Source organism: Solanum tuberosum, unplaced genomic scaffold, assembly GCF_000226075.1.
Source record: "Solanum tuberosum cultivar DM 1-3 516 R44 unplaced genomic scaffold, SolTub_3.0 scf00280, whole genome shotgun sequence".
In the NCBI taxonomy this organism is placed as follows: domain Eukaryota; kingdom Viridiplantae; phylum Streptophyta; class Magnoliopsida; order Solanales; family Solanaceae; genus Solanum; species Solanum tuberosum.
Window position 1 is genome coordinate 232,841 of NW_006239205.1, and position 10,083 is coordinate 242,923.

The 10,083-nt window shown below is 29.9% G+C and overlaps 1 protein-coding gene and 1 pseudogene across 1 annotated transcript; both read left to right on the forward strand.

The window, feature by feature from the left end:
* The first annotated feature begins 3,989 nt into the window (after positions 1-3,989).
* Positions 3,990-5,802, forward strand: LOC102590811 (cytochrome P450 83B1-like). Its single transcript, XM_006358704.2, has 2 exons — positions 3,990-5,009; positions 5,099-5,802. The coding sequence occupies exons 1-2, from the start codon at positions 4,128-4,130 to the stop codon at positions 5,705-5,707; spliced, it is 1,491 nt and encodes a 496-aa protein (XP_006358766.1). The 5' UTR covers positions 3,990-4,127; the 3' UTR covers positions 5,708-5,802.
* A 529-nt stretch (positions 5,803-6,331) lies between these two features.
* Positions 6,332-8,359, forward strand: LOC102591495 (cytochrome P450 83B1-like; annotated as a pseudogene).
* Positions 8,360-10,083: the final 1,724 nt, after the last annotated feature.

The window sequence follows — 10,083 nt, forward strand, 5'->3', positions numbered from 1 at the left end:
TATATATATATATATATATATTTATTTATATATATATTTATATATTATTATATATAGTAATATATATGATTTAAATAAAATAAAAGTAGGTGGGCCATGGTGCCACGTGTCGAAAGAAGAGTGAATTTTATTCACTCTTCTTATATAGTAAAATATAAATATAAAATAGCATCTCTAACACTCTGGCATTGAGCAGATAATGATTTAATGGAATGAAATCCCCAAATTAGGGCTGAGAGTTGAGGGTACTTCGAATTGACTTGCCACTGATGGTAGGGATAGTTTTGGGATTTCACCGAAAAACTATAGTGAGAGAAGGGAGAAGGGGGATTGACTATAATGCCCTCAATTTTTTTGTGGGGAGACTGTAAAAAGTTGTTGAGGTGAGGGTAATTTAGTGCTTTAGTCGTTGAAATTGAGCAAGAATGATATTTGCAAAAAATTATATTTTTCCACGTAAAAATGGTGCTACGAAATGAATCTTGCATCTAATTCGACCTCAAAATGTAATTATGAGGAGAAAATTGTTAATAATTATATAAAATGATCAAAGTTTTGACATCTCAATCGATATGAGCACTCAACAATTCCACATGCTCGATCAAACATATAGAATCCGGAAATATATAAAAAAAAAAAATCAACATAGAATAAATAATAAAGATTGAAACAAACTCAAACTCTTAAACCATGATGAAGGAAAAACAAATCTTAGACATTATTAAATTCGAACATCTAACTTATAAGGTGATGTTTGATTGCCCGAAATCATTTAAAGAGAAGTAGAGTTTCGCATTTCACCCTATGTGGAAACTTAATAATTTGATTCGATTAAGAATATCCATATGCAAAAAAGTTTTTCTTTATCCATGAAATTATATGATATAATTTTTCAAAGAACGAAAATCTTTAGCACACCTATCTTTTTACAACGTGTCAATAAAGATTGGTATATAATTGCATAATATATAGTAGGTCCAATTTTTCATGTCTAGATCTCAACAATTAAAAGCCTGTCAATTCCATACTTGTGCTCTCTATCACTCATGAAAAATATGCAAATAATTTCAACCATTCAAATGCAATAAAATGAAATGGCTTAGCACACCACCTGCCACGTTTATAAAAAATGAATATACCTGACTATTTCAGATTCGTATTACGTAGAGCCTTAGAAACATTTGATTAAGAAATGAGTAACTTCATCTGCGATATCATACCATCTAGTTGTAAGATAGTTTATTCAATCTTTAGGTGAAATAAGATAAAATAATTTTAAATAAGATATATTATTTTATTTAAAATTATTTTATCTTATTTTGTGAAATTATAGTTGCGGAATAATTTAGTTAGTATATCAAGTTAAAAATCCCATCATTTTCCATGCACCGTCCTAGCCTGTTACTGATAATTCATGTCCTTTTATTCTGTCCACTCATATTATTATCTAATAGAAGTAAAAACTCTATTAGATGAAGTATTTGAGTGGACCTAAGGGCTAGGTTTAGTTGGGTATAATTATTTTTTTCATTGGTTCAAATATTTTAAAAAATATTTCTTCTAAAAAAAAAAATCAACAAAAATGAGAAGGAAAATGACTCTGTAATAGAATAACTTGGTAGTTGGATAAATTCAAAATTAATACATGAATAACGTAGTTATTTATGTATTAATTTTATATCATGTTTGATTTGCTAATAGAATAAAAATTATTTATATATTTATTTCAAACAATATTTGGTTGGTAAGTTTTCAAATGTTGTTTAAAAGTTATTCATGTATTATTTTTATATGGTGTTTGGTAGTATTTTTTGCAATCATACATGACTAATACTTACATAACTTATGAGGGAATCGACGTATAATTTATGCGGGATGGAAGGTGGAATAAGTTTTATGGGTATTAGTTATACATGTATTAAAATAGTAATTACAAATTTGTCCCTATTAATTTACTTTTAAATGTATATTAATTTACAACAAATCAAATAATTAATATATGTGAAATAAGTAATTAATCGTCTTTTTCTTCGAGCTTTTTATTTAGTTAATTGCTTAATTACTGTTAGTTTCTTTTACTTCATTTTTTGTTAATTGTTTTCTTTGGCGGTAAAAGGTAGTGACTATCAATTTTAATTAATTTCTTTGTTTAGTTTCTCTACAACGCACCGTCAATATAAATTTTTTTTAGTTATTTGTTATTTATTTTAAATTAAATTATCTATTGCTTAATCATATTGAATACAATTACTTAGTTATTTTTAGTTATTTGTTATTTATTTTATTGTTTTTAGCTATTGATATTTATTTAATTTTAATGTGTTGTTTATATAATTGGTTATTTTCATGGTTGATGATAAATATTAGCTCACTAATTTTTTTTTGAAATTAAGAAATAAAATTAGCTCACTAATTTGTTTATAAACTCTACCTAACCAAACTCTGCATAATTAATACATGTATAACTAAACCGTGCATAATTAAACTCTGCATAACTAAATCGTGCATAATTAAACTCTGCATAACTAATACCTACATAACTAATACATATATAACTAAATCCTGCATAACTAATATATGTATAACTAATACCAATATTACTAAAACCACATTACTAATACCTGCATTTTATCCATCTAGCATGACCCTTAAATTTGTTGTCTTCTATCACTTTTCTAATCCCAATAATATTTTGCTAGAAAATGTGTAAATATTTTTAAGATAATAGTTTTTAACTTCGTGCGTGATTTTTGAATTATTGACTTTGGACTTTGCATACCCTTAAAAAGACAATAAATGATATGTATTGTTTATAATAGTATTGACTCTAATTTATATTAAGTGAATTTATCTATATCTCCTTCTTTAATTATTATTTTTTTTGGCCACAAATTATTTGTCAAATAATGAGCACAAAGTATTACGTGTGAGTCTCTTGACAAATTAATTAATAGCCAATTTTAACACGCACCAAACTTGTGCTAATAATATTCTTTAGTGAAAGAGATATTGATGTGAGATACTAAATGATTAATTAGGGTGTAAATCATACTTCTTATGATATATTTGAAAATTTTTATAACAGAAAAGATTCATATTTGTCTTCTTACTATCAGAAAAATGATATAGTTATGACTTATTATTATCATACTTTTTTTTATATATATTTATTTTTATCATCTAATTTTGAATACATATTTATTCTTGGACTATTAACTCTCACATCTCACTCTTGTTATGATACGTGGCACCTAAATTCCAAAATATCTGGAGAACGTGATTACTTCAGGACAAAGGTCAATTTTCAAGCCTTAATTTTCGTGGCCAATAATTTTTTTAGGATCTTTACATAAATAATCAGATAAATTTACTGATTGTTTTTTTTAGAAGTAGATTATCCACCGTATATATATATATATATATATATATTCACTAATATTAATTTTAAGTTATTGAGTAGACGACAACTTTGATTAATTTCTTTTGATTTTGCTGTGTTACTTTCATGAATACCTGCATGTGTCCCATTATTTCACATGTCATATATTATATGGTTGTGAAATGATCTTACATAAAAACAAAACATGTGCAATTATGTAAAAGGTCAGAATTCTTGAATAGTGGTGAAAAAGCATCTTGTACCTAACTAGCTCTATAAAATATCAAGCTATAAACACGTAATTACTTATGAGTAAATAAAAAAGTATATAATTAGTAGTTAAAAAGATTTGTTACAAACAACAGATAAAAAAGATAAGTGCAATTTCATAATTACAAAAAAAAAAAAAAAAACTAGTGTTACAAAATGATTTCTAAGGGATAGTTTTGGAAAAATTAGGAAAATTCACTTGAATAACTATCCTTCGAAAAAAAATAGTCGACAAATATATAACATATGTATATTAATTAACGATTGTGAATAGTTTTCATCGAGCATCAAAATATGTAACTTTCCCTTGATATTATCCCATATGTTTAGGTCATGACCAGACAATTTTTATATTGTTGGGGGTGGAAATTATACTCTTTAAGAGAAAAGTTTGATGACTTTAATTATTAAGTATTTAACACAAGATAGATTTATATAAAGACACAAGAAGTGACTACCAAGGTAATTAGACAAAAAAATGATGCTCTTTCTACTCTTTGTAGCCCTTCCTATCATTCTTATTTTCCTTCTTCCTAAAGCCAAAAAGGGTGCAAAAAACACACAGCCACCAGGTCCTGTTGGCCTGCCATTCATTGGAAATTTGCATCAATTTGATAGTTTAACCCCTCATATCTATTTTTGGAAACTTTCTAAGAAATATGGAAAAATATTCTCATTGAAACTTGGTTCTACTCCAATGGTCGTAGTTTCTTCAGCAAAATTAGCAAAAGAAGTGTTGAAGACACAAGATTTAGTATATTGTAGTAGACCCTCTATTCTTGGCCAGCAAAAATTGTCTTACAATGGTCGCGACATAATCTTTGCACCTTACAATGACTATTGGAGAGAGATGAGAAAAATTAGTGTGCTTCATCTATTTAGTCTCAAGAAAGTGCAATTATATAAACCAATTCGTGAAGATGAAGTATCAAGAATGATCAAGAAAATATCTCAACATGCTGCTTCTTCTCAAATTACAAATTTGAGCAATTTAATGATTTCGCTTACAAGTACAATTATATGTAGATTTGCTTTTGGTGTTAGGTTTGACGATGAAGCACATGAAAGGAAGAGATTTGATTATCTATTGGCTGAAACTCAAGCAATGATGGCTAGCTTTTTCGTGTCTGATATTTTTCCTATTTTAGGTTGGATTGATAAACTTAATGGATTGACAGATAGACTAGAAAAGAATTTAAAGAAATTGGATGAGTTTTATGAAGAACTCATTGAGCAACATCAAAATCCCGATAGGCCAAAATCCATGGAAGGAGATATCGTTGATCTTTTGCTTCAATTGAAGAAAGAGAAATCAATACCAATTGATCTCACTTTGGAGGACATAAAAGGACTTCTCATGGTAATTTCACATGTCTTAATTAACTCAATACATTGTTATTTTAAGATAATTCGATTGTTATTTTAATTAAATTATTTGCTTGTATATAGGATGTGTTAGTTGCTGGATCAGATACTAGTGCGGCTGGGATAGTATGGACAATGACAGCTTTGATGAAGAATCCAAAAGCCATGAAGAAAGTTCAAGAAGAAATCAGAAAGTCAATTGGGAACAAAGGCATTGTGAATGAAGATGATATACAAAATATGCCTTATTTCAAAGCAGTGATAAAAGAGGCTTTTAGATTATACCCACCAGTTCCACTTCTAGTGCAAAGAGAATCAATGAAAAAATCCACACTAGAAGGATATGAAATTCAGGCCAGAACTATAGTTCATGTTAATTCATGGGCAATTGCAAGGGACCCTGAAATATGGGAAAATCCAGAAGAATTTATACCTGAGAGATTTCTGAATAGCGACATTGATTACAAAGGACAAAACTATGAGCTAATTCCATTTGGAGCAGGTCGAAGAGGTTGCCCCGGAATGACACTTGGGGTTGCATCCATGGAACTTGCATTATCAAATCTTCTTTATGCATTTGATTGGGAGTTACCTCACGGGATGAAAAAAGAGGACATTGACACAAATGTTAGGCCTGGAATTACCATGCATAAGAAAAATGAGCTATGTCTTATCCCTAAAAGTTATTTTTAGATTTTACTCATATGTGAATCTAAGACGAATTTTGTAATAATAAATTGTAACGATTTTAAATCTTGAAATCACATTTCACCCTCCTTCTATTTTGATATTCTTCACCTTATAACCCCTTTAGTCATCCACTACTCAGGTTTATTTTACACTACTCAATGGACCTTAGTTAAATTGGTGTATATATATATATAGTTATAGTTATGGTTATAGTTATTATAAAAATGTGTATCGTAGATCCAAATCTTGAATAATGAAATGAATATAACTCTTAAAAAGTTTTAAGAATAATATTATTTATGAAATTGTTATTCTTTAGGCAGATTCAGTATGCTTCACTTTTGAGATGTTTAGGCCAAGAGTACTGTATAGGGATTGTACATTCATGAGTTGTAGTTCTCATGGAGTCATGTGTGGACGTTATCGCTCATACAAGTCCCAATCAAAAAGCAAATTGCGCCCACATTGATAGAAGCTCATCTGCCCATGGTTTGATCAATTGAAAGACATCCTCTTGGTGCAATTACGTAAGTAACAAAAAGAATTTATTTTTTGTTTTATGTTACTCTAGATGATTTTTATACATAAAAAAACTGAAATTTATTTTAATTATTGTAAATGGTCGTAGGAGATAATTTAGTACCCCATATGTGCACCTTAATATATATTAAGACATTTCAAGTGGCCATTATTTTGTGAAGCTGGACAACAAAATGATGCTCTTTCTACTCTTTGTAGCTTTTCCTATCATTGTTATTTTTCTTCTTCCAAAAGCCAAAAAGAGTGGCAAAAACAATCTGCCACCAGGTCCTATAGGCCTCCCATTCATTGGAAATTTGCATCAATTTGATAGTTTAACCCCTCATATCTATTTTTGGAAACTTACCAAAATATATGGAAAAAATTTCACATTGAAATTTGGTTCTACTCCAATAGTTGTAATTTCTTCAGCAAAGTTAGCAAAAGAAGTGTTGAAGACACAAGATTTTAGTATTTTGTAGTAGACCTTCTCTTCTTGGTCAGCAAAAATTGTCTTACAATGGTCATGATATTGGCTTTGCACCTTACAATGATCATTGGAGGGAAAGACGAAAAATATGCGTCCTTCATCTATTTAGTCTCAAGAAAGTGCAATCTTTTAGTCCAATTCGCGAAGATGAAGTCTCAAGAATGATCAAGAAAATATATGAACAAGCTATTAATTCTAAGATCACCAATTTGAGCAATTTAATGATTTCGCTTACTAGTACAATTATTTGTAGAATTGCTTTCGGTGTTAGGTTTGATGAAGAAGGACATGAAAGGAAGAGATTTGATTGTCTTTTAGCCGAAGCTCAAGCTATGTCCGTTAGCTTTTTTGTGTCTGATTTTTTTCCTTCTTTAAGTTGGATTGATAAACTTACTGGATTGACAAATAGACTTGAGAAAATTTTTCAGGATTTGGATGAGTTTTACGAAGAACTCATTGAGCAACATCAGAATCCCAACAGGGCAAAATCCATGGAAGGAGATATTCTTGATCTTTTGCTACAATTGAAGAAAGAGCGATCAACTTCAATTGATCTCACTTTGGATGACATCAAAGGAATACTTATGGTAATTTTCCGAACCTACCTACTTCTACATGCATCTCGCATACATGTATACACATATACATAATCATATGCATATATACATATGTGCATCTGGATACATATACATAATGGTGAAAACTGAACGAGTTGAATCAAATATATATGGGTGGGTCATCATGGGTTATTGATCTAACCCATTCAAAATTTACTTTAGTCAAAATGAGTTAGGTAAAGATAGGTCAAATGACATGTCATAATTCAATACGGCCCAACATGACGACCTTCCAACCTTGTATATTTTGCATTTCTAAAGAAAAAACAAATGAAAGCTAACTTACCATTCCTAAATTGTTTGGTTAAGTTCTTCCAAATTTATGTAGGATGTGTTCGTTGCTGGATCGGACACTAGCGCGGCCGCAGTAGAATGGGCAATGACAGCCTTAATAAAGAATCCAAAAATCATGAAGAAGGTCCAAAAAGAAATCAGAGAAACAATTGGGACCAAAGGCATTGTGAATGAAGATGATATCCAAAATATGTCTTATTTCAAATCAGTAATAAAAGAGACATTTAGATTATATCCACCAGCTCCACTCCTAATACCAAGAGAAACAATGAAAAAATCCACACTAGAAGGGTATGAAATTCATCCAGGAACTATAATTCATGTGAACTCTTGGGCAATTGCGCGAGATCCTGAAATATGGGAGAATTCAGAAGAATTTATACCTGAAAGATTCTTGAATAGTGATATCGATTTCAAGGGTCAAAATTTTGAGTTGATTCCATTTGGAGCAGGACGGAGAGGTTGTCCAGGGATTACACTTGGGGTTGCATCTATGGAACTTGCATTATCAAATCTTCTTTATGCATTTGATTGGGAATTACCTTATGGGATGAAAAAAGAGGACATTGACACATATGTTAAGCCTGGAACCACCATGCATAGGAAAAATGATCTTTGTCTTATCCCTAGAAAATATTTCTAAATAATTTAGGGTGAATTCTTTAAGATCGCCTGAATTTATCATTGCTTTCGATTCGAATTATGTATATATATATATATATCGAATATATTCTACCTTTCGCCTCTTTTGGTATATCAGAACTTTCTTTCTAGTTCTCCACTACTGCTTTGTTTATTTCACACTAGTCAATTAGAATCTTAGTAATTAGGCTGATTAATCCCTTTAAAACTTCTATTGAAATTCTATTTTATTATTTTTGTTAGTTAATTTACTTTCATTTATTCTGCTCGCATAGAACCCAAATCATATCAACATTTAACTTTCAACTAATTAAATAAAACCCTAGTTTGATCCTTTGTGCTCATTAGAGCTGTCAAAATGGGTTGACCCAACTCAACCCAACCCTAACGGGCTAGAGAGTTAAATGGGTTGGGACAGGCTGACCCTTTAATTAAAGGGCCTATAAAATAGCAGCCCAACCCAGTCCTAAGCGGGCCACGGGTTGGCCCTTCAACCAAAAACGGACAACATTTTCCTCTTAGAAAGAATACGAACGTTGATGAATTACACATACTTCAGTGAATATTTACAAAACAAATACATAATAGCCAAGATACAACATTCATAAGTTTCATCCGAGCAAAAAACATTGCATGATCACTATTTTCATAAACAAGACAATAAAGGAGAAGTGAAAAATTAGGCATAAAAACAAAAGTAAAAGGCGTCAAAGATTCATAGTTATAATGGAGTAATGAACTTGAGCTAATAAGAAAATTTAGTGGGCTAATGACCCTAAAATGTAAAAGATCTGTAAAGAATATAGTCTTTATTTTACATTGATATTTTAAAAATATTTATTGACAAAATCTTAACAAGTAAAACACTACTTAAAATATATATAATAAATATTTTTAAAATTCACAGCCCGCGGGCTGGCCTTAGAGGCTTGCGGGTTGGACCTACGAGGCCAGCGGGCCAAATGAGGTTGCGCTTTAAAGCCTCGTTCCTAAATGGGCTAAAAAAATTGAACCCAACCTCATTTAATTCAAAGATTGGATTGGACCGGCCTAATGGATCAAATCCATTTTGACAGCTGTAGTGCTCATGAATCTTTTCAAATTTAACAACGGATTGTATACCATCACATCATTTAGTTACCTTTATTTTTTATTAAGTTTGTGTTGTTACTTCATATTTAAAGAAAATATAATTCTAAAAAATAGTCTAATAATATAACATTTCTTTTTTCTATATAAAAGGAAAAAGCACACACAAGTCAATTGATTAAAATAAAATATACTTAATCATATCTTACAAGTATCAAGATATAAAAGTTATCCATAATTGCGAATTAATTGGGTGTGCCATTTTTCCCATCAATATATATATTGCCTCCTTTCCTTTTTAGTTGTTATGACAAGGTTTAGCACAATCTTTAAGAAAATATTAGTGAAGAGTGTTGTTTAACCAATATATATATATATATATATATATATATAGATATCTAATGAATTCTCTTGTATTTAAATTGACAATTATTTTGAAATAAATATTTTTAGTATACATGGGAATGGATGGAGTTTAATATAGCCTTTGTCTAATAATGCTATCTAAATATTTATGCTGCCTAATATATTTGTAAATAATATTGATTGCTAGATAGAGGACAGAGATATTTTATGAAAAATAGCAAGGTGCCTAATTTTATGAGAAAAGTCAAAAGTTGCAACTTGCAACTTGCAACTTGGTGACAAGTACTGAATTATGGGACAATATGATTTTTCCATGTCACCTTTCATGACTTAAATGTACAATTTACTTTTTAAAAAGATTT

Coding starts and splice junctions, on each gene's coding strand:
- LOC102590811 (XM_006358704.2), top strand. CDS start 4,128: ATGATGCTCTTTCTACTCTTTGTAGCCCTTCCTATCATTCTTATTTTC. Junction 5,010..5,098: donor ACATAAAAGGACTTCTCATG/GTAATTTCACAT, acceptor GCTTGTATATAG/GATGTGTTAGTTGCTGGATC.